Here is a 25,814-nt window from a genome sequence, read left to right as displayed (position 1 = left end):
GGTTAATATAGCAATTTCACATTCTTTTCCATTAGTGGTCTGATCACAAAATCACAAACTTCTCCAAGGGAATTGGCCACAGAGTTTATCCATCAAGCCAGACTCTGCTTCTTTAGTTTTCTGTGCAATATTCAAAGTAGTAGTAAGTTCCCTTGCCTATGCATTATTGCCTGATGCATTTGATCATCCTTTCTCTCTCATGCATGCCCACAAGATGGTTCCACTTCTCACACTTCCGACCTTGAATCTAGTCCAGAAAGCTGAATCATCCTAGCCCCTTCTCATTTCTTCACCCCTCACTACCTCATTCAGCCCATTATCAGCTCTGGTCAAGTCCACCTCCTGAATATATATACATGTATTTGTGGCACACACGCTTTCTCAAGTTGTAACACACTGATTTCTCTTGTTGTGGCATGCAGGCTTCTCTAGTTGTAGCCTGCGGGCCTAGTTTTCCCATGGCCTGTGGAATCTTAGTTCCCCTACTAGGGATTGAATCCATGTCCCCTGAATTGGAAGGCAGATTCCTAACCACTGAATCACCAGGGAAGCCCCCTGAATATTTTTTGAATTTGTCTCTCCTGTTCGTTTTCAAGACCTCTGCCCTCCTTCCAACCAGGGACTGTTGTCCCCAGTTCCAGTCAGCATACAGCTATTAAACCACAAGTAGGGTCTCATCATTTCTCTTTTTAAATCTTATTGATGGACACATCTTATCTTTTTTTTTATTTTTTTTTATTGAAGGATAATTGCTTTACAGAACATTGTTGCTATGTCAAATCTCAGCATGAATCAGCCATAGGTAACACATACCCCCTCCCTTTTGAACCTCCCTCCCATTTCCCTCCCCATCCAACCCCTAGGTTGATACAGAGCCCCTGTTTGAGTTTCTTGAGCCTTGAAAGTAAACAACATCGTCCTTATGATCGCTCCAAAGGCACTTTCTACCTGACCATTGCATACTTCTATTGCAATTCTCCCTTAAGTGCCTGAAAATCAAGTCATATTACTGAATGGAACACATTTTTCTCAGGGCAATTAGACAGAGCTGGAGAAAGCAGAAATATCAGCTTTCCCATTCTAAGCATTATGATAATTTTAATGCAATTGACTATCATATTCACATTTCCAAAAGTCATAATTCACATTTTAATCATATTACATTACCAGTAAGTAAAACCCCTAAATATTTTTATAAAGCTTCTTGTACTGGAGTGATTTCTTTTGGTTTTAACCAAAGGCTGAAATTCGCAATTATCCATAATAAATTTCTATTTTGATATTATGCCTATGATTCTATTTTGTTACAATCTTTTTAGACACAAATTTTATCTATAACTCAATAATTGCTTGTCCCAGATTTGTGACACCAGAAAATTTCATCAACGTGAGGTGATGTGGTATCATTGAGTAACACAAGATTTAGTGTGTTTTGATTCTAATTACAACACAGTTTAAATTCTAATTCTACCACTGACAAATTATCAAACATTTTGAATGCCTTATAAATTTTCTTTATCTTGGTATTTATGTCAGTAGTTTGAGTTTAAAAATATATAAGGGAGATGTCCTCATTCTCCCCTTAAAAACTTAACTGAGACATCCCACCCTCGCCTTCTCCCAGAGTCCACAAGTCTATTCTATACATCTGAGTCTCTTTTTCTGTTTTGCATATAGGGTTATCGTTACCATCTTTCTAAAGTCCATATATATGTGTTAGTATACTGTAATGGTCTTTATCTTTCTGGCTTACTTCGCTCTGTATAATGGGCTCCAGTTTCATCCATCTCATTAGAACTGATTCAAATGAATTCTTTTTAATGGCTGAGTAATATTCCATGGTGTATATGTACCACAGCTTCCTCATCCATTCATCTGCTGATGGGCATCTGGGTTGCTTCCATGTCCTGGCTATTATAAACAGTGCTGCAATGAACATTGGGGTGCACGTGTCTCTTTCAGATCTGTTTTCCTCGGTGTGTATGCCCAGAAGTGGGATTGCTGGGTCATATGGCAGTTCTATTTCCAGCTTTTTAAGAAATCTCCACACTGTTTTCCAAGAGAACAGCATTGAAACATGTATATTATCTAGGGTGAAACAGATCACCAGCCCAGGTTGGGTGCATGAGACAAGTGCTCGGGCCTGGTGCACTGGGAAGACCCAGAGGGATCGGGTGGAGAGGGAGGTGGGAGGGGGGACCGGGATGGGGAATACATGTAAATCCATGGCTAATTCATTTCAATGTATGACAAAAACTACTGTAATGATGTAAAGTAATTAGCCTCCAACTAATAAAAATAAATGGAAAAAAAAAAAAAAAACTTAACTGAGATCCACCCAAAATAATTCAAGTCTTTTGAGCATAAGTTACCCACTCCATTCATGCTGGTTTTAGAGAAGGCAGAGGAACCAGAAGGATGGGATGGGGAGGGGGGTGGAGGGGGGGTCGGGATGGGGAACACATGTAAATCCATGGCTCATTCATGACAATGTATGGCAAAAACCACTACAATACTGTAAAGTAATTAGCCTCCAACTAATAAAAATAAATGAAAAAACAAAACAAAACAAATTGCCAACATCCGCTGGATCACTGAAAAGGAAGAGAGTTCCAGAAAAACATCTATTCCTGCTTTATTGACTACGCCAGAGCCTTTGACTGTGTGGACCACAAAAAACTGTGGAAAATTCTGAAAGCGACGGGAATAATACCAGACCACCTGACCTGCCTCTTGGGAAACCTGTATGCAGGTCAGGAAGCAACAGTTAGACCTGGACATGGAACAATAGGCTGGTTCCAAATAGGAAAAGGAGTGTGTCAAGGCTGTATATTGTCACCCTGCTTATTTAACTTATATGCAGAGTACATCATGAGAAATGCTGGGCTGGAAGAAGCACAAGCTGGAATCAAGATTTCTGGGAGAAATATCAATAACCTCAGATATGCAGATGATACCACTCTTATGGTAGAATGTGAAGAAGAATTAAAGAGCCTCTTGATGAAAATGAAAGAGGAGAGTGAAAAAGTTGGCTTAAAGCTCAACATTCAGAAAACTAAGATCATGGCATCTGGTCCCATCACTTCATGGCAAATAGATGGGGAAATAGTGGAAACAGTGGCTGACTTTATTTTTCTGGGCTCCAAAATCACTGCAGATGGTGGTTGCAGGCATGAAATTAAAAGACGCTTACTCCTTGGTAGGAAAGTTATGACCAACCTACACAGTATATTACAAAGCAGAGACATTACTTTGCCAACAAAGGTCTGTCTGGTCAAGGCTATGGTTTTTCCAGTGGTCATGTATGGATGTGAGAGTTGCACTATAAAGAAATCTGAGTGGTGAAGAATTGATGCTTTTGAACGGTGGTGTTGGAGAAGACTCTTGAGAGTTCCTTGGACTGCAAGGAGATCCAACCAGTCCATCCTAAAGGAGATCAGCCCTGGGTGTTCATTGGAAGGACTGATGCTGAAGCTGAAACTCCCATACTTTGGCCACCTGATGCAAAGAGCTGACTCATTTGAAAAGACCCTGATGCTGGGAAAAATTGAGGGCACGAGGAGAAGGGGACGGCAGAGGATGAGCTGGTTGGATGGCATCACCAACTCGATGGACACGGGTTTGGGTGGACTCTGGGATTTGGTGATGGACAGGGAAGCCCGGTGTGCTGCGGTTCATGGGGTCGCAAAGAGTCGGACACGACAGAGTGACTGAACTGAATTGAACTCCTTACTTGGCTCTTGCGATACATCTTTCTCTGAACTACATACAAATATGCATGAAAAATTCATATACATTATATATATTTATGGGAGGTGATAGGAGGAGGAGGATGATAAAGACAAAGATTAGTTGGTAGTTTGTGTCTACTAAATGCTTCACATACAAATATACTAAAGAAAGTACAATAATTATCCTCTTTTTTTTTCTGATGAGTATAATAAAGTTTAAAAGGAATAAATAATTCACCCCAAATACAGCCAATATGTGATGGAGCTAGAGTATAGAAATGCTAATGACCATGTGAATGTAGTTATCTTCTTGCTTTAGTCCAAGTCATCCATCATTAAATAGATGATGTTTTTTTCACCGATCCTCTACTGGTGAGAATTCAGGTCCTTTCCATTTCTTCACTACTAACAAGTAATGATATCCTTGTGTATCACTGTGCATTTTGGGGATTAAATTTATGGAAGTGAAACTTTAGGATCAAATGTTATGAATATTTTTGTTGAGTATTATCAACTTGTGTTTTATAATGTTTATAATTAAAAATATAAAAAGGATTTTGGGGGGAATTGTGTAGGACATATGTTAGGTGCCTTCTCAGATTTCGATGGTGACATCAGCTGTGAGATCCTCAGTGGTGGGAGAACTTTGCCTCGGTGGTGGTGGTTTTAGTCGATAAGTTGTGTCCAACTCTTGAGACCCAGTGGATTGTAGCCTGCCAGGCTCCTCCGTTCACAGGATTTCTCGGGCAAGAATCCTGGAATGAGTTGCCATTTCCTTCCCCAGGGGATCTTTCCTACCCAGGGATCAAATCCAAGTCTCCTGCATTAGCAGTGGATTCTTTACCAACTGAACCACCAAGGAAGTCTTTAGGAAACCCCAGTTCATTTGGCTCTCACAGCTCCACACTCTGGAGCAGACCAGTTACTGTCCGAAGAGAACTTTCTCCCTTCCGGCTACCATATCAGGCCAACCGGCCTCACACCCTGAGTTTCTAGCTTGTCTCAGCATCTCTGGACTTAGATGAATGGCTGTACAAGAGGTCAGATAGTTCAACTCTCTGGGGACACACTTGGCCTACTGGGAGACAGGAAGGGGAGCTGCATGCTGCAGGCAGATAAGTCTCTCCCTCTTCCCTCTCTACAACCCCTCTGGAAAATGGTTCCACACAGCCTGTCCAGACACACCCCATGGAGGTGAGCAAACCTCCCTGCTGGATTTGGCCAGCAATACACTTTACATTGCTTTCCACCTCATTCCTGATTCACTTTGCTTATCTCTCACTTTCATTTTCTCTCATGCTTGGTCTATGGTGGTTTTCTGTCTCATTTGAGATAATAAAGTTTATGAAAGCATTTTCTAAATTATAAACCACTCTGCAAAGGGAAGGTATTTTTATTGCTGTGATTGCTGCTGCTTTCAGGAATACTTGGGGGTATACAGAAATTCATTTCATAAAGTAATCAAGATTACCCTTATTTATATTTCATCATTCATTATCAGCCTAAGAAGGGTTTTGAGACATCTTTGATCTTTCTGACTTGACCGTGTGTCTTCAGGGAGCTGTAGTCAACTATAAACCTCATAGAAACACCTGCAGAACATTTCTCTGTCTTCCCAAGGAAGGCATGGTAGAATAAGGAGCAGGATATTGTATTAATAGTTGAGTGCTCTGGTGGACCCAGATGCAGCCTCACACATGCCACCATCATGGAATTCCATGGTGAGATTTAGAAACAGGCAATGAGAAGAAAGTAGCCTGAAAGGAAACTAGGATGAAACGAAAGTCAAGAACTTCCTGAGCCTATCTTACTTTCCATCAATTATATTCTATTTCATTACAAAAGTTACCTTCCCTAGTTTTGCAAAAAAAAAAAAAAAACCTTATGAATAATTTATATTCTGTTCAACCAACATTTAAGGAAGGTCTAAATGATCTCCTTCTGTGTTTCTTACAGCACCCAGTTGTTTTATATGACTCTCTGTTGTTATTGCTTACTTAATTAACTTCCTTTCTGTCTGAACCATAAACTATGGGAGAGTAAGAAGCTGTCAGTTCTACTCTCTGTCATATTTTTGGCACCTAACATATTGTCTGGATTTTTTTAACGTTTATTGAATGATGAATGAAAGAAAGAAATGAATGCAGAATGAAGATGAATTGACCATGTATCTGACTTTGACTAAATGTTTTCAGCTTTCTATATATATCCTCAAGTCCCCAGCTTCAGCTTAAAACAATGTAGATACCTAAATAAACATGTGCTAACTAACTGATAAAACAATTATAAATCTATATAAAAATATCTACTGCCTACCTTCTGACAATATGGTTCAAAGTACTCTAAACTGTTCTCTTCTCATTTATATTCAAGGTAAAATAGGTGTATAAAGAGAATCACTGCTCAGTTTTATAAATAGAAATTTCCAAGTCTACTCCACTGATGTGAAAATATGATAAATAATATGGAAAAAATGGCTGGAAAAATAGAACCATTACCTGCCCCTCCATCCCCCAGTTAAGGATGGTATTGTGGTCCAGGGTCCACTCTATGTTGTAGAGGAGACAAACCCACAGATATTACTTCCAAAACCTGAATCCTCCCTTCTCAGCACATTTGTAAGGAGATGCTACTCCAAGGAACTCAGTCATGCACCAAGAACCAGAGAAATGAATCTCAGGCTGGGCCAGCCTATTTTCTCTGTGCAAAATGCTTAATAATTAGATTAGGGAGTTCCCAGGCAGTCCAGTGGTCAGGACTCCTCACTTCTACTGCACGGGGCATAGGTTTGACCCCTAATCAGGTAACTAAGATCCCACATGCTGTGCAATGCGGTCAAAAAAAAAAACTATATTAAATGAATTCTTTCTATGCTTTTATATCTGCTCCCTTGGGGCATCTGGCTTCTTGCATTTACATTTACTCACATGAGGAGAGAAAGATTTACAGAGATAAACCATTTTTTCTTCTTCCTGGTCCTTTGAAGCCAAATTATTTTTAACTTATCAGAAGTCATCAGAGGCTCATTGGATTATCCCGTGCTGCCAGATTTTGACCTTATTTTTGATACAATGAACCATTTTCTACAATGGGCATCAAAACTCACAGCTCCCAGGGCTTTAGAAATCCCAGGAAAGGCCCCTGCTGGCAACCTTATTAGCATCTCTGCCTCTTGATTTTTATTTAATTCCTTTTAACATTCTAATCATAAGGCTGACAGACTTTATGGAATGGGGGGGATACAGAATGAGGAACATATTTCACTATATCATTAAGCCTGCAGTGAGTTAATAAATAGCTCATTATGTGTTTTGAGATATACAAAGAGGTTAAGAAACCAAAACAAAAGCAGAATATTAAGGAAACACTTATTGAATCACTTTTCATAAAAAAAAAGGGGGGGATTGACATGAAAGATTCAAATAGAGTTTCATACTAAAATGATAGATTAGCATTTCTATTTCATATCTTTCTCTACAAAGGAATGCAGTGTCATTCCAATGACAAAGCAGATGTTTGGGAAATGGTCCTCTTTTCTGAGCCCCAGAATGGGGAAGGTTGATATAGAATAGAAAGTATAGCAGGGGAAAAAAACAACAAACTCATTTAGCATTAAAATATTTGCACACATCAGCAAAAGGTCTCATGTTGAAGATGGTATTCATGAACCTGTTTGCAAGGCAAGACTAGAGACACAGACTTGGAGAATGGACTTGTGGACACAGTAGGGGACGGAGAGGGTGGGGTGAATCGGGAGAGCAGCACTGACATATACTCACTACCGTGTGTAAAATAGACAGCTAGCAGGAAGCTGTTGTATAGAACAGGGAGCTCAGTTCAGGGCTCTGTGATGACCTAGAGGGTGGGATGGGGGTGGGAGGAAGTCTCAAGAGGGAGTAGGTATATGTATACATATAGCTGATTCACTTCATTTTACAGCAGAGACTAACAAAACATGGGAAAGCAATTATACTCTATTTTTTTAAAGGTCTCATATTAGGGATTATGTTAACCTTTTAAATCTCATTCACATACAGCACCTCCTTCCAGCTTACAAAAATTCTGGGAACAATGTCCTTATCTAACAGAAAAGTTGGAGCTCCCTAAGTTTTCCCTTTTTGGACCTCTAATCCTTTCTTAAGGCCCTGCCAACCAATCATAAGTATGCATGCATGCTCAGTCATGTCTGACTCTTTGCAACCCCATGGACTGCAATCCACCATGCTCCTCTCTCCATGGAATTCTTCAGGCAAGAATACTGGAGTGGGTTGCCATTTTCTCCTCCAGGGGATCTTCTCAACCCAGAAATCAAACCTCTGTCTCCTGGATTGCAGGCAGATTCTTTACCAACTGAGCCACCTGGGAAGCCCTCTCAGCAAACCAAGGATGCTCTAAATCAGGGCTTTCCTAGGAATATGGATCACCTGGGGATCTTATTACAAGGCAGATCCTGAAGCAGTAGGTGGGGCCTGAGACTCTGCATTAATCCCACGCGAAGCTTGGCAGCTGCTTCTCATTCTAAATGACCACCTGCACAAAGCAGAATCTTGAAAACATTATTGTCCTATGGGTAACCACAGAAGATTTAGACTGAAGTTACTCTAATATACACTTAATGAGATGTATCATTGTTCTTGCGCTAATTGATAAGTAGACAGATAGTCAGCGATTTACAGACCCCATTTGATTTTCACAAAGTCAAGTCAAACACTTCTAGGGCTGATTTAAGAGCAGACGCTGGGAAGCTGTGATGGACTCCCTGGAAATCTTGGATTCAATAAACTAAAGCATGAGCTCTTAATCTTTGTGTGTGTGTGTGTGTGTGTGTGTGTGTGTGTGTGTGTGTGTCGGGGGGTGGGGTGGTTGCTCTCCCTTTAAAAATATCTAAAAAAATTGTAGACACTTTCCCCAGAAAAGTGTACGCAAAGGCAAACTATTTGGTATATAATTATATCAGTTCCTAGACACTTTTGTTCTACAAGCAATTTAAGAAACTTTAACCTCATGCTGTCCAAAAAACTAGAAAAATAAACAAAATCAAAAATGTCTTTCAACTCACTGGGATATTAGATAGTTTTTAAATGCAACTTTTCTGGGAGAACTAAGCCAGTTATCTAAAAGCACAGATAAAACACAACATACAAGCCAAAAAAATTTTTTAAAGGTGGGGGGGAGGCAGAAAATATGAGACTTTACAATAAAAGCCATGAAAAAGTCTCTATAAGCCCAGAGCAAATCAGGAGAAAGAGAACAAAAACAGAAACAACAAAAACCAGCTTCAAAACCATCTCTCCTTTTACCTTCTTTTACCCTGTCCTACCTTGTCTCTCAGTGACTAAGAATTGCAGTTCCCAGGAGTGCTTGATGAAATGCAGATTCCTGGGCCAAACCCCAGGTCAAACAGAGATGTGGCTCAGAAACCTGCACTACACACAATCCTGAGGTGATTTTTATGCACATTAAAATTTTAAGTAATACTATTTTTCCAGCAGACATGTATGGAAGTGAGAGTTGGACCATAAAGAAGGCTGAGTGCTGAAGAATTGATGCTTTTGAATTGTGGTATTAGAAAAGACTCTTGAGAGTCCCTTGGACTGCAAGGAAATCAAATCAGTCAATTCTAAAGGAAATCAACTCTGAATATTCATTAGAAAGACTGATGCTGAAGCTGAAGCTCCAATACTTTGGCTACCTAATGAGAAGAGTCAATTTATTGGAAAAGACTGAAGTTGGGAAAGATTGAAGGCAAAAGGAGAAAAGGGTGAGATGATTAGATAGTATCACTGTCTCAATGGACATGAATTTGAGCAAACTCCAGGAGATAATGGAGGACAGAGGAGCCTGGCATGAAACAGTCCATGGGGTCACAAAGAGTCTGAGATGACTTAATGACTGAACAACAACAATTTTCAAATTACATTAAAGAAATTAAGATACCCCTCGACTCTCACTCAGAACTCAGAAAGAGTTATAGTCCATATGAGGCTACCCATAGGACAGAAAAATTACTTCCAAGAGAACAGTGATCCAAAATATTTTCTTGAGTTGTGCTCATGATCAGAATAGGCTTTTTTTTAAAAAGTCTCTATTGAGTTTGTTACATCGCTTCTGTTTTATGTTTGGCTGTTTGACCATGAATCATGTGGGAACTCAGCTCCCTGACCAGGATCAATCCTGCACCTCCAGCCTTGGAAGGTGAATCTTAACCACTGGAGCACCAGGGAAGTCCCAGAATAAGCTTTTAAATTCAGCAATTTTGGAGGAATTTCAGTCTCTTTCCTTGCCCTGCCCTCTACTCCTCACTCTTCCCCTAAGAGCAGACTCACAAGTTTCCCTTCCCTTTCCTAGAAGCTCATCTATAAACTATATTATTATATAGAATAATATTATTATATAATTATTCTATTGATAGAATAGAAGGTAGATAATAGAGGAAATGTCTAAATAATACATATAGAAGCTGTTTTGATATACCTAAGCCTATAAATATAGATATATGGATATTAGCCTCAGTAAAAGTCAAAATCTATGATTCTCAACCATGGCTTCATAGCAAAGTTAATAAAATCACAGATACCTAATCTCCAACCCCAAAGGTTCTAATTAAGATCTGAGGAAGACAATTATGGATAAAGTTAGAGCCTAAGTGTATTTATTTAAAATTAAAAGACAAGGTAATCATTAAAAATTCTTACATACCATCAATAATAGTACAGATGATTAAAAAAATATGAATGTCTACTAGAAAAATAAAGATCCGTGTTTTACAGGCGTTTGTTCATTCACTCTTAACAGCATCTCTACAGGGAGGAATAGGGAGGAAGCCATTTTTACAACTAAACCTCGTAGAGGTCAGGTAATTGTCTCGAAGTTACGGCTGCACAGTGCAGAGGTCTCCTTGGAACTCAGGCTACCAGTGTGTGAGTCGCTCAGTCACGTCTGACTCTGCACTCCACAGACTGCAGCCCGCCAGGCTCCTCTGCCCACAGAATTCTCCAGGCGAGAATACTGGAGTGGGTAACCACTCCCTTGGCCACAGGATATTCCTGACACAGGAACTGAACCCAGGTGTCCTGCATTGCAGGTAGATTCTTTACTGTCTGAGCTGCCAGGGCAGCCCATGTCTAACAGACACCCCACTAAACAATAAGCTGGGACTTCCCTGGTGGTCGAGTGTTTAAGATTCTGCTCTTCCAATGAAGAGCGAGCAGATATCTTCTGTGGTTGGGGAACCAAGATCTCACGTGCCACTTGGCACAGTCAAAAAATAAAATTAAAAAAAAAAAAGATATATAATATTTTAAAAAATCATCCATTCTTCCTGTATGAATTAATAGAGAACCACTGATAGGTAATATGTGCATACATGTATGATCCATACACATAAATGTGTGCTTGGTCAAGAGAGAAAGAATGTACATGTATTCCCTGGCAGGGGGGCAATTTTACAGTTTAGGACATTTGAGAAAGAGAAGTGTCCTCAAAGACTAGTCAAGTCCAAAGAGCCGTGTGAGAACTGTAGTTCTCTGACAGAACAAGGAAAGCAGTCGCCAGGAAGGGAAATGAGTGTAGGAAGCAATGCAGGGACTTGTCTAATACAAACTTCAATAGCTTGTTTCACTGCAGACTAGCTCTGCCCCCTCTCATTTTCCCTGCTGGTAGAAAGCTGTCAGTTCATAGTGCTACATTCCTCCAGAGTCTTTTTGTTTACTCAGGAAAGGCCAACAAAGAAACAGGTCAAGATGGAAGAAGGGCTGTGAAAGGACGGGATGGATGAACAAAGGCTCCTGACAAGTAGCTGCTGCTTCTCACTTCCGTCGTGTCTGACTCTGTGACCCTGTGGACCATAGCCCACCAGGCTCCTCTGTCCATGGGATTCTTCAAGCAAGAATACTGGAGTGGGCTGCCGTTTCCTCCTCACAAATAGCTAATTGGTGCTTATAAAAGCACAGCAGTTTGCCGTTAGAAAAATCACATGCCCAGCAGTGCTTGCTGAAGATTTTTAGGGGTTTCAGAATCATGCCAGGTCATCCTGGTCTAGGTAACCCAAAAGCCCCATGGATAATCATCAAAGGCTGCTTATTTCAAACACAATTTACCAGAGACCATGCCCATGTCTTTGGTCTTCCCTGGAGGAGACCCAGGTTCAAACCCTGGTTTGGGAAGATCCCCTGGAGAAAGAAAAGGCAACCTCCTCCAGTATTCTTGGCTAGAAAACCCCATGGACAGAGGAGCCAGTAGGCTACAGTCCACGGGGTCACAAAGAGTCAGACTCGACTTAGCGACCAAACCACCACCACATGCCCATGTCTCAGTTCTAATTATGTCTTCTTATTATAGACAAGACACCCATTGTTGCAGATTTCCTTGAAAGTGAAAGTGTTAGCCACCCAGTTGTGTCTGACTCTGTGTGACCCCATGGACTGTAACCCGCAGGTTCCTCTGTCCATGTGATTCTCCAGGCAAGAATACTGGAGTGAGCTGCCATTTCCTTCCTCAGGGGATCTTCCCAACCCAGGGATTGAACCCGCGTCATTTACATTTCCTGCATTGTCAGGTTGGTTCTTTACCACTAGCGCTACCTGTGAAGGGCGGATTTCCTTAGTGGTAGCCAAAAGCAGAAACTGGGTCACCTGTTTCCCAAGCCCGGGTTTCCTTTCACCAATGTCATTCAGCAAGGCAGGAAGTAGGGTGGTAAAAGCTAAGATTCCAGGGCCACACGTATCTGCAGTCAAATCTTGATCCTAAAATTTATTAACTGCATGGCATTGAATTAGTTATTGAACCACTCTTCTTAAGTATCCCAGTTAGTAAAACAAGGATGATGGTGGTGATGATGATAAAACAAAATTGACAGTGTTTTACCCTGCAGTAGCAACTTAGCAGCAGCAGCAGCAAAACAATGGATTAACTTATAGCTACAAAAGATGGTGGTGGAGTGTGTTAGCTGTTCAGTCGTGTTTGACTCTTTGTAACCCCATGGCCTGTACCCAGCCAGGCTCCTCTGTCCATGGAGCTCTCCAGGCAAGGATACTGGAGCGGGCAGCCTTTCCAGGTTTTACACACAGTAAATAACATAGATTGTTTGTTATTATTGCTTCCTTAAGGGCACTGTATGTTATAATATTCAAGCAGCTCTAAACAGAATTCATTATCTAAAAAAGAAAAAGTAAAAATAATTGTGGGCTTCCCAGGTGGCTCAGACACTTAAAAAATAAATAAAAATGTGTTTTTTAAAAAGAATTCATTATCTATGGCATGGCTCTCAAATTTGTCTTCCAAGAAATTCCAAGAAAATCTAAAACTTTTGTTCTTCATCATGAAAACAAGAGTGGCGATCATCTGTTTGAGCTTCCCAGCACAGTAATAAGAAGACAAATAAAAACCACTTTTCGGTTCTTAGATCTAACTATTCTGTACCTTCTTGTCTGACCTAGTGTACTAGATGAAATAACATCTCCCCCAAATCAGTGTCATTCCAAGAACTGCACAATGTGACCTGATTTAGAAATAGGGTTGTTGGAGATGTAATTAGTTAAGATGAGGTCACACTGGAAGAGTGTGTGTCCCAAATGGAATATGACTGGTGTTCTTATAAGAAAGGGAGAGAAGACACAGAGGCAGAGTCATACAAGTGGAGAAGACCACGTGATGACGGGAAGCGATTGGAGCGATGCATCTACAAGCCAGGAAACATCAGAAGTTAAGAGGAAGCCATCAGCCAGATTCTTCCCTAGGGCTTTCAGAGAAAACATGGTGTTTCTAACCCCATAATGGTGGACTTCTTGCCTACAGAATTGTTATAGAATAAATATGCACTGTTTTAAGCCCCTGAACGTGTTAGTCACTCAGTCGTGTCCAACTCCTTGTGACCCCGTGGACTGCAGCCCACCAGGCTCCTCTTTCCATGGAACGTTCCAGACAAGAATACTGGAGTGGGTTCCATTCCCTTCTCCAGAGGATGTTGCCAACCCACAGGTCGAACCCATGTCTCCTGAATTGCAGGCAGATTCTTTACCGCCTGAGCTACCTGGGAAGCCTTGTTCATTTTCGGTAATTCATAAGGTAGCTGTGGGGAACTAATATACTCCACCTCCCTTCTGGAGCACACAGCAGTAGACCACCACTGTGAGGGGCTTCCCTGCTGACTCAGCAGTAACGAACCCACCCACCAATGGAGGAGATGCGGGTTCTATCCCGGGGTCACTAAGATTCCATGGAGAAGTAAACAGCTACCCCACTCCAGTATTCTTGCCTGGGAAACCCCATGGACAGAGCAGCCTGGTGAATGAGAGCACTGGGAGCCTTGAAAGCCGAGTTGAGATGATTTAACTTTTTATATGAAATTCATCCCTGTCAACCTATCTTCAACAGCTCAAGTGCTTCGTTCCAACACTTATGTTTCCTAATTTAAGCCTTTGTGAAATACTGTTATAAGCTGTTTTGCAGAAGGATTTGCAGGGGAGTGGGGACACATGACATAATCCCACCCGGGAGTGGTGAGAAAAGCAGACTTGGGCTGAGGAGAAGGCTGAACTTCAACACAATTGCAACTGAGGCCCAAATGGTTCTACATAGACTTCTGGAACTGGAATGCCCCCCACTTTGGAGTTTTTCCAACTGGGTCAGGCACTGTATCCCCACATAGACCAGTTGTTGGATGCAGGCTCACACAGAGAAGCCAGGGCTTTGGTCAAAGCAGCTTCTACCAGCTGTAGGCAATTTCTGGTGATGGACACAGCTGTGAGCCAATGGGGAATCAGCATCTCTCCAGGGGGATCTAGGAGGTGCCGGGCAGCATCTCCCACATGCACAGGTGGATGTCTTCCTGTCTAATCCTCATCTGTTATTAGAATGTGGCCATGTGAAATTCCACACCTGGACTAGAATTGCCTTAGTCTGAGAACGAATCCATTAGGTGCTCTTAAATCATGTATATAGTGACAGGCCTGAGAAGTCTGAGTTGCATTCTTATTCATTTTCCTCTCTCACCCACACACTTTTCATTTCCATGAATTACAACTCTTAAAGTCAAATTTTAGAATAGCTTCTAATCAAATTTAGACCGTGGTGAGAATTTCGTCTTCTTTTTCTAGTTATCCATGGACAGAGGAAAATCACCTGACCCTACCTGGAAATCACCATTTATTCATTCACTTAACCATTTATTGGTGAGACAACACACATACATAACACCTATTCCATACTAAAGAAGACACTGGGTATAAAAAGTGAATGAGGAGGGATGGGAAGCAATTAAGACTTCACCTTCCAATGCAGGCTGTCCAGGTTCGATCCCTGATTGAGAAGCTAAGCAAGATCCCACCTGCCTTATGGCCAAAAAACTGAAAAGCCTAAACCAGAAGCAATACCATAACAAATTCAACAAAGCCTTTAAAAATGATCCACACCAGAAAAAAAAAAAATCTTTTAAAAAAAGAGCAGCATGGAAACATAGATTCTAAGCATATATATAGATAGCCCATGGGAACTTGCTATATGACTCAAGGAACTGAAACGGGGATTCTCTGACAATCTAGAGGCGTGGGTGGGAGTGGGAAGTGGAAAAGAGGCTCAAGAGGGCGGGGACATATGTGTACCTATGACTGATCCATGTTGATGTATGTCAGAAACCAACACAATATTGTAACTCTTCTTCAGTTAAAAATAAATGTTAAAAAGGCATTAAAAAATGTTTAAAAATAACGAATGAGGAGGCTGTCAAAGGCCTTACACTGATGGTGAGGAGTTGGCCTCCCTCATGATGAGGAGTTTGGATTTTTTCCAAACACGATGATGGGTAATGGGCAGTACTATGATTTGAATAGGCGGGGGTTCCTGAAATATCCCTCCGTTGGTGGTAAGGAGGATGGATAGCTGAGGAGTCCGCAATGCAGGGCAAGCGGTTGGCAGGTAGCGCTTGTCAACACGCAGTTGAGTCACTCTTCAAACCTCAGCTGAGTCACCCATCTTCTGTCCTTCCTCTGACTAAGACCCTCCTGGCCATCCCAGGAGTCAGCAACACTGCCAAGGGGCCTGTCAACAGCCCGTTTGGGTGGGAGTGTTCACATTAGCCTCCTAAGCCACAAGCAGCCCCCGGGATCAGTCATAAGCTTTAATATGCAAACACACCATGCATGTGACTCCAAGTCACAAACACTCAGTGTAAAGCACACAGCTGTCCACATAGACTGAGTGACTTAAAAAATAAGCCTCCAAAGGATGCAGAGTTCCACTTTGGCTTTTCCTCTCAACAGCCTCCACAGCTTTGGGCCAGTCCAAAGATGTTAAGTCAATAGCTCAGTGGGTGAGACCTCCACACTAAATACAAATTATGGATCAGAGCATATAACCTAGCAGTAGAGACCATGTTTCAAAAGAAAAGAAAAACAAAACCAGGAGAATTTTTTTTTTCAATATTAGTCAACTATAGACTGGAAAATAGAAGGAAAATATCATATTAATAATAATTATCAGAAGGTGAGAGTTTATATGCTTCAATGTTGTTCCAACATAAATGTCACTGTAAGAAATCATATTTCATTTCAATACTAACAAATCAGATACTTAGTGTGCTGGGAGAAATGATTGGAACTACTTTAAAGCTGCATTAACCAGAGAAACTGCAAAAATATTTATATTCTTATGAAGGAAGGAGGGAATGCCCCCTGTGGGGGTATTTAAGCACCCTCCATCTCTTGGATAAATGGTAATGCTAAACAAAAAAATGGAAAGATGACCTTAGAATAATAACCTCAGGACCCAACTGGGACTCAGCTTCTCAAAATACAAAAGTCATTTGCAGTATGTTCAGGATGGAAATTTCTATACAGCTTTATAGCTCATAGATTTCATTATATGCCTCAGACAAAAATCACTGAAACACCCAATTCTGGGCTAACTTCCTCTCCCCAGGGTGCCCCCCCAATATGTAAAATTACTCACCATCCTCTTGTTCAGTCTGCAATTCTGCTCAGTTACTCAACAACATTTGTAAGAACAGAAAAACAAAGGGAAAGGGAAAACCAATCCTTTCAGAGAGGTGTTTCATATGCAGAATAGGATCTTGAAAGCAAAGCCAGGTCTGGCACTGTTAGGACTTTTCTCTAAGCCAATTCCTTCTCCATCCTTCCTTATAGAGACCCCATGCAAAGGTCATATGGAAAATTTCACAGGACAAATGCTGAGTCCATATCTGAAAGCCATCCCACTGGGCAAGCTTCTTTCACTGTTTGTCATTTCCAACCACCACCGTGTATGTTGCCTGAAAGATGGAGTGTTGGTGAGGGCCTGAACCTATGAGTCACTTAGTTTTCAAACAACAGCTCCAAGGGCCTTTGAGTGTCTGGTTGATTTATTCTGAATGGCATTGATACTTATGTGACTAGAAGCTGTTAGCCTGAATTGGTGCTTGGAGAAACAAAGTCAATGAAAGTCACCAATCCAATAAATCTGTGAGGGATGCATGGAGTTGTCTTTTAAACAAGTGACTGGCCCATTTCCATTGAGAAGCATACAGCGAGAGGCACAAGTCTATAAGCATAACGTCTTGAGTCACAATAGTCCAGGCTTTTTTTTTTTTTTTCCAACCCTATGGGTTTTAAATGTCAAGAAAGTGAACAGAATCCTAATGCAATAACCCCCCAAGTACATTTGTTTATGTATTTTCTTTTGGCCTTTACAAAAATGTTGCCTAGCAGGAAGAAGCATGAGAGTGCACTCAGTTGCTCAGTCGAGTCTGACTCTCTGTGACCCCACGCATTGTAGCCCGCCAGGCTTCTCTGCCCATGGGATTCTCCAGGCAAGAATACTGGAGTGGGCTGCCATTTCCTCCTCCAGGGTTATCAGGAAGGAGAGGAATCCTTAATAGTATCTGCATTTCATACAAGAAACATAGAGGTTTACAGAGGCAAGCACTGTACAACACTGCCATTAACTGGAAGAGTGAGATCTTTACTTTGAATCAGATTGATGTTTAGAAATAAAGATTAATTCATTCTTGTAGTTTATTAATTCAGTAATAAAAACAATTCTTTCAAGCTACTGTGTATAGACAAACTGACGACTTAACAGAATTTCTAGGTCAAACTGGTTGGTCAGTAGCCCTATGTTGAAAAATATCTCTGAGCAGATGGGAAGTTAGATAATGTTCATCACCCACCTGTCACTCCCTGAACTGCCTTTGATGGCTAACAGATTTCTACAAGCACCGGATTGTGGAGACGCCAAGTGCTTCCTAATGGTTCCAGGAGAGGATCAAAGCCATCACGGTGGGCTTTAACGCCAGCAACGTCCAGGAATCTTCAGGGTTGAATAGAAGTCACCGCGGAGTAGTCTGTCATCTTGCCTAACACATGTAGAAGAGTCTATTGCCCTGGCACCATCACTGTGCCCCTTATTTATGCTCCTCTAGTGGGGGAGTTGAGAAGGAAAGGGCAACCCACTCCAGTGTTCTTGCCTGGAGAATCCCAGGGACGGGGGAGCCTGGTGGGCTGCCGTCTATGGGGTCGCACAGAGTCCGACACGACAGAAGCGACTTAGCAGCAGCAGCAGCAGCAGTGGGGGAGTGGGACAAGCAGCTCTCAGAGCTACCAAGCTGCTCATACACATAATACAGCTGTAGGAAGAATGTGATTCATTCCAGCCCTTCCCTTCACTGTTAAAACATGAGTCCCAGGCCCGCTCATCTCGGGGAGACACGCATCGGGCACACACTTCTGTCCACTCTGCGACAGCAGGATAACAGAGAGCCGCTGAACACAAAAGACAAAAAAACACCAACCATATATGTCTTGACGATATCGACTCCCTAATCTATGCCTTTTTTTGATGATGCATTGGGGACTGGTCCATGTGTTGCAAAAGGAAAGAAAATGTTCTCATACATAAAACAGGTCCAGGAAGAGGTTCCATAAAAGCCAGGGGTGCCTGTCTGAAGCGGCTGCCTACCGCTTGCCGGAGAGGGCAAATGATTGAAATACCAAAGCAGCAGGCAGGCACAGATTGCTTCCAGGATCAACACAGATTGTGCTGCCAGGGAAAGCATTCATTGAACTAGTTCTTCTGCAAGATCAACGGTGCTGGGCCAGACTTTGCCTGGAGACTTCTTCCTCTTTCAGACTAGACAGTGGGATCAATGGGCATGCAATAGTTCTCCATCACAGTGCATTGCTGCTGGACAGAAAACAGAGGTATCCCACAGCCTCACATACCTGATAGGGACCCTGGTTGCAACCACAGTAGCTGCTCTCCATGGTGTAGCTTCTGGACACCCCCATCTCTCTCCACACCACTATCCGGGCTGTGGAGGCCCGAGATTTCTCCACAAGGAAGCTGCAACTGCTCATGGTAAACGCTGGTGCAAGTTTATCAAGGATTTTGGGAAGAGTCTATAATTAAGAAAATCAAAATTATGGTGAGTTGCAGAAGATTGAATCTATGCATCATTAAAAAATAATAATAATTGCTTAGTAAGTATTAAGCATCTGAATATATCAAACACTTAATACATGCAACTATAAATCTTATATCAATCCTAAGTATTGAGTACCAATTTTTTAATCCTTTTCCATAGTTATTGTTACTGTTTAGTTGCTAAGTCATGTCTGACTCTTTGTGACCCCACGGACTATAGCTCACCAGGCTCCTCTGTTCCATGGAATTCTCCAGGCAAGAATACTGGAGTGGGTTTCCATATCCATCTCCAGGGGATCTTCCTAACCCAGGGATCGAACCTGGGTCACCAGCATTGGCAGGCTCTTAACCACTGAGCCACTTATGAACACCCCTTTTTTCATTTTAAAGATAAGGAAACTAAAGCTTAGAAAAGTTAGAAAGAATTAGCGGAAGCTCAACTACAAAGTGGGTGGGATGGGATCCAAATGCCAACATGGCCAACTCCAAAGACTATGATTTTTCAACCTCATCTTCCTGCATCACTATGAACCAGTATACCCAACCTCATACAGTACTGTACTGAGCCCCATGGGAAGCCACAGACTTCACAGGGACCTGAAATTTAGAGAGTGGCTCAACCCAGACTCCCTGTTTTCTGGCTGGATTTTCACTTATCTCAGACATACGGATCACTGGTGCTTCTTGAGAGGGAGCACTTATAAAGTTAAGTTGTTTCCTGAAAGAGCATAACTGCCAAAATGAACTTTTCAATCTCATCCTCTGATCTATAAATCTGAAGTTAGGCCAATTATAAAACTTACAAAATCCCATACTCTCTGGATTCGTCTATACCACGTGCGATCACTTAGTTTCCATTTAGAAGGTTACTGTATGTCCTGTGCGTGTGTGCAGTCATTTTAGTCATGTCCTACCCTCTGCAACCCCATGGACTGTACCCGTGAGATTACTCTGTCCATGGGATTCTCCAGGCAAGAGTACTGGAGCAAGTTGCCATTTCCTATTTCAGGGGACCTTCCTGACCCAGAGATCCAAACTGCGTCTCTTGCCTCTCCTGCATTGGAAGGCAGGTTCTTTACCACCGTACAGCCAGGGAAGCCAGAAGGCATTGATAGACCCTAGTCTATCTAAAGAAAGGGGACTACTAGTCCCCGGCCCTTCCCAACCCCCAGGGGTGGTATCCGACAGTTGATGGTACACTGAGTCTTTGGGACAGCAGAAATACTACCCTTGGGCAGTTCAGAACTTCTGTGATATGAACGCGGAGGGTTCTCTCACTTCAGTGTTAGCAAAGTCTCCAAAAATTAGCACATAATAAAAAATGTATATAGATTAGATAAGAAATGGCATAATGTCAGTCTTTGGACAAATTGCTGGGAGAAGGTAGAGAAGTAGAACAAAGGGATGAAAATGTAAATTTAGGAACTATTTTTCAAGAAATGCAGTTTTTGTTTACTTCTAGAACACTAAGCAAATCTCTTAATGTATCTAGTTCTTACTGTACCCATGCTTAACATAGCTATTATATTAATATAAGGATTAATATAATTAATTATAAAAACATTTGAAATAAATATATATTAATGTATTTATTAATATATTCTACTATGATCACTAAGTTCCTACATAGGCTCCAGGCCTATAGCATTATAATTTTAAGGGAAATGAAGTGTTAATGTTATCCTCAGAGTTTCTGAAATTCCTCCTAATCAGTTTCATATATCCACTCTTGGGGACTTCCCTGGTAGCTCAGCGGGTAAAGCATCCTCCTGCAATGCAGGAGACCCCAGTTCAATTCCTGGGTGGGGAAGATCCCCTGGAGAAGGGATAGGCACACTCCAGTATTCTTGGGCTTCCCTAATGGCTAAGATGGTAAGAATCCACTTGTAATGAGGGAGACCTGGGTTCAATCCCTGGACTTGGAAGACCCGTTAGAGGAAGGAATGGCTACCCACTTCAGTATTCTAGCCTGGAGAATTCCATGAACAGAGGAGTATTTCATGAAAAGAGGAGCCTGGCAGGCTACAATCCATGCAGTCACAGAGTTGGACACGAATGAGCAACTTTCATGCACTCATCCATTCTTGGGGCTTCTCAGGTGGCACCAGTGGTAAAGAATCCACCTGTGAAAGTGGGAGACACAAGAGATGCAGGTTTGATCTTGGGTTGGGAAGATTGCCTGGAATAGGAAATGTCTACTTACTCCTGCATCCTTGCCTGGAAAATTGCACGGACAGATGAGCTTGGTGGGCTACAGTCCATGTGAACAAAAAGAGTCATACATGACTTAGCACACATTATTCTTGTCCCTCTTTTCCCATGATCCCTCACACCATTTTTTTCCTTCAAAGTGTTCATCACAATTACAGTGAAATTATTCTGTATGTAGCTAGTTGCTTATTTTCAATCTCTTTTGAAGCCTAGAAGTTCCATGAGAGCAAGCCTGTATCTTGCTCACAGGAAAATCTCTGCACATGGATCAGTGCTGCTTATAGAGAGTACTTCATAAACTATTCACTGGAAAAAATAGATCTGCTTATCCAAGCCTTTAAATGACTGCTTAAATAGACATAAATAGAGTATATTTCTAGTTTTGAGCCTGTACAATACTGTATTGAAAACTATAGCTTTGTATAGTCTGAAGTCAGGGAGTCTGATCCCTCTAGCTATGTTTTTCTTTCTCAAGATTGTTTTGGCTATTTGCAGTCATTTGTGTTTCCATACAAATTGCAAAATGTTTTGTTCTAGTTCTGTGAAAAAAAAAGCCATTGGTAATTTGATAAGGATTGCATTGAATCTGTAGATTGATTTGAGTAGTATAGTCATTTTCACAATATTGATTCTTCCAATCCTAGAACATGGTATATCTCTCCGTCTTTTTGTGTCATCTTTGATTTCTTTCATCAGTGTCTTTTAGTTTTCTGCATACAGCTCTTTTGCCTTAGGTAGGTTTATTCTATCAACTAAAGTGATTGAGAATACTTGAATATAATTTCTATTTATCAGTGTTTTACTTTGTTGCAAAAAGTTTAATGTGACATCATTTAAATGATCTCTCCTTTCTTAAATTAAGTGAACCATGTTTTCTTAGCTAGTATAATCTCTCTCCAAAAAATCACACTCTATTAATGGTGTGAACTTGGAAAACTCCAGAATCTATGATGCCTTTACTGGAGCCTTGGAGCCTGGAGGATGTGAAACTTACGAAGTGCAATGGGGACATCCTTTTACACCTCTGCTGTGGCAATTTATCCATTCATTAAATAATGGGTGCCACACCCTCTCATTTACAGCAAAGTCTTCTGTTTCCCTTTTGATTTTACACAAATGGATCTAGGTCAGAGTGAGCGATTAAGACGATGATAGCTAGGATAACTGGAGGTCGTTTGATTTGTTTTGTTTTTAAATGATTAGGAAACTGATGAACTCTATACATGAACTGATCCATTGGAGACTTGGAAAAGGAGCAAAAATTCGTGGTGAGTCTATATTTAAGGCTGGATAGTATAGATTCTTTAGTTTAAATGTACTACTCATAAGAGATAATTTTATATAGGTCAGCATGACCTGGTAAAATGAATGTTTTAATCCAAGCTAGTTTCCTAAGTAAGATTATGCAGTTAAGCTTCTTGAGGTTTATCACCAGTACTCTGGTTGAGCCTTAGAGTAAATAGGACATGGAAGATAAGCTGCTGTTTCTGCATTAATAGCCTTGGGGGAATTCTAGTGATCAATAGCAGTTATGCTTCTAATAGGCACAAATGAAGAGGGAAAACAATTCAGGACACAGGAGAAGTATTTTCAGGTGAGATAGAAGCTTGGTGGGCTTTTTCCCCCTTTTGATACTCACTAACCCTGAAAGTATTTCATAGTCAGTAAATTCATATATCCAGAATAATAAGTGGTTGAAAGTGAAAGTGTAGTCTCTCAGTTGTGTCTGACTCTTTGAGACACTGTGGACTGTAGCCCGCCAGGCTCCTCTGTCAATGGAATTCTCCAGGCAAGAATACTGGAGTGGGGCTTGAACCTGTGTCTCCAGCATTGCAAGCAGATTCTTTACCATCTAAGCCACAAAGGAAGCCCCTAAGAAGAGGTTGATACCATCATCATTGTGATATCGTGATTGCAGTAAGAAATATATATATATTGGTTCTTCATTCCCAGTTCTGATATAAGATCCCTAAAACATTTGTAAATTCCTATCTGATAAGAATAATAGGAACATATTTTGTTCTAATAAGGTAACTCTGGGTGAGTTCCTGAATCACTCCTGGATCAGGGCTGATCATTACTTCTCTATGAAAGAGAAAGAGGTTAGAGATGGAGTCAATAAATGATCAAGCCCATGTGAAGATGTTCCCATAAAATCCAAATAGAAGGCAAGTTGGGGAGCTTCCAGGTTGGTGAACCCATCCATACACTGGGAAGTAATGCCTCCCCACTCCAACTACACACTTAGAGAAACTTGGGGCCCTCCCATATCCATATATCTTTTTAAATGGCTGTTTATCTTGTCAGTGACAGATTGCCACTTGCCATCCAATTTTACAATGATTAAATCATGAGCTGCTGCAATTTTATGAACCCAATTCTTGTATCTCCTCATATCTAGAAAATCACTAAAATTCTTCATGGTGATGATTCTCCTCATGACTAGTAGAAACCTTCTGCAAAAAAAAAATATATATATATATATATTTGATTGCATGTATTACCCCTTCATTAAAATCACATATATACTGACCTTCCCTTCTGCCTCTCTGGAGCAGTTTTTCAGAATTATCTGGGGTGCTATCTCCGGAGCTGTAGGCCTCACTTTTTCCTCAATGAAACTTAACTGGAAACTCTCAGTTTGTGACTATTTTAAGTCAAAAATCTGTATCCTTTAGCATATCCTTTACTAAACTGGTAAATGTAAGTAAGTGTTCCTTAGAATACTATGAACTATTCTAGGAAATAATCAGACCCAAGTGGGAGGAGATCATGGAAACCCCTGATTTATAGCCGAGTCAGACAGGAGTTGTGAGTAACCTGGGGACCTACTACTTGCAATTGGCATCTGAAGTGGGGGGATGTCTCCTGGGACTGAGCCTTTAACCTGAGAGATCTGATGTTATCTCTGGGTAGACAGTGTTAGAACTCAGTTAAATTGTAAGACACTCAACTGTTATCACAGAATTGCCTGGTGGAGGGGAAAATGCAAATATCTGATCCTCAGCAGTGTGGTGAGGATCCTCACCACCTTCCCAGGTGGTGCAGTGGTAAAGAATCTGCCTGCCAGTGCAGGAGATGCGGGTTCTATCCCTGGGTCAGGAAGATCCCCTGGAGAAGGAAATGGAAACCCATTCCAGTATTCTTGCCTGGGAAATCCCATGGACAGAGGAGGCTGGCGGGCTACCATGGGGTCACAAAGAGTCAGACATGACTTAGCAACTAAGCAACAGTGTGGGAAACAAAATGTTCTGTATAAAAGGAAAGGATAAAGACATAGGAAGAGAACCAGGTTTTTCCAACAGAGTCATTTTTTCCTTTTCCTCTATAAATTTGAAACAAAGGCCAATTTTTATTTCGTTTGGATAACTTGACCTCTTCTATATCTTCCTAATACCCAGTAAGCAGCAGCTTGTCTACTTTATCCCAACAGAAAGAAGTCCTTCCTTCCTTCCCCCTCCATAACCTCATTTGGGTTCAGTGTGGGGATAGCTGATCTCTAGCTACTGGAACCCAGAAACAAAGAGAATTAGGTTCAGGGGATCAGTGTCTACTTTTTAAAGTATGTTCAAACAGAGGAATTTGGATGGTGAAATGCCTTAATTTTTTTCATCCCTTCATATTTATTTAAGATCCTTTCCAATTCAGTATCATTTTGTTCCTTCTGTAAATATATAACAGGGGCAGTATTTTCATTATCCTTGTTTCACAGTTGACAGAATGGTGGTTCAGAGAGATGATGTTAATGGATCATAGTCACACAGTTAATAGTTACAAAGTCAGGAATTAAAATGAGGTTTCCTATCTCTAATTCTATGCACTATGTCACATCATACAGAAAACAAAAAACAAATTGAGAGTAACCAGGCAGGAAGCCATTATTCATCAAAAGTGAGGAAAAGATAACACATGCCTTCAACCTGCTTGTACTATAATCCTATAGCTAAAATAATCAAAATGCTTATTCAGGAAAATAATGGTTGAGGCATGTCTCAAAGGCCAGAATCCAGACACAAAATTTTTTATGTCATTCCCTGAAATGACTTACCCGGTAGCTGACATCTTCCAAGAGATTCGATGTACCTACAGTAGACTCTGCTTGCCACAAAGTCTCTTTGATGCTACAGCCATAAAGGAATACATTCTTCTTTTGGGAGTGACCATGGAAATCACAGAAGACCTGCAAGGACCAAACAAAGGAGAAACCAAGTCTGTGAGTTTCTTATATGTTAACTATATTAAACATTTTAAAAATGTCAACTTTCTTAGGTAGATACTGTTTACTTAGCAGAACCAGACACATGGGGACCACTGTCAACTTCAGCAAGAGTTCTGTGTGTAGTTTCAAGGAGGAAGTTAGGTTGGAAGGACCTCAGGGTTGAGCAGGATGCAAAGAAATATAATTCATGTAAAGCCCTTCTGAGAACTTTTCTTATGAGAGGGGAGGATACACGGTCC

General features: G+C 41.1%; 1 protein-coding gene across 1 annotated transcript in view; it reads right to left on the bottom strand.

Annotated features, from left to right (window-relative positions):
• Positions 1 to 25,814, bottom strand: part of AGBL1 (AGBL carboxypeptidase 1) — a 595,368-nt gene that overhangs the window by 128,674 nt on the left and 440,880 nt on the right. The window contains exons 19-20 of the mRNA XM_070477529.1: positions 25,405 to 25,536; positions 18,944 to 19,120 (exon numbers count right to left, since the gene is read on the bottom strand). Coding sequence (XP_070333630.1) covers positions 18,944 to 19,120; positions 25,405 to 25,536 — 309 coding nt within the window. The remainder of the gene's footprint in view (positions 1 to 18,943; positions 19,121 to 25,404; positions 25,537 to 25,814) is intronic.

This window comes from Odocoileus virginianus, chromosome 16 (assembly GCF_023699985.2).
Source record: "Odocoileus virginianus isolate 20LAN1187 ecotype Illinois chromosome 16, Ovbor_1.2, whole genome shotgun sequence".
NCBI lineage: Eukaryota > Metazoa > Chordata > Mammalia > Artiodactyla > Cervidae > Odocoileus > Odocoileus virginianus.
This window is presented reverse-complemented; position numbering and strand designations above follow the sequence as displayed.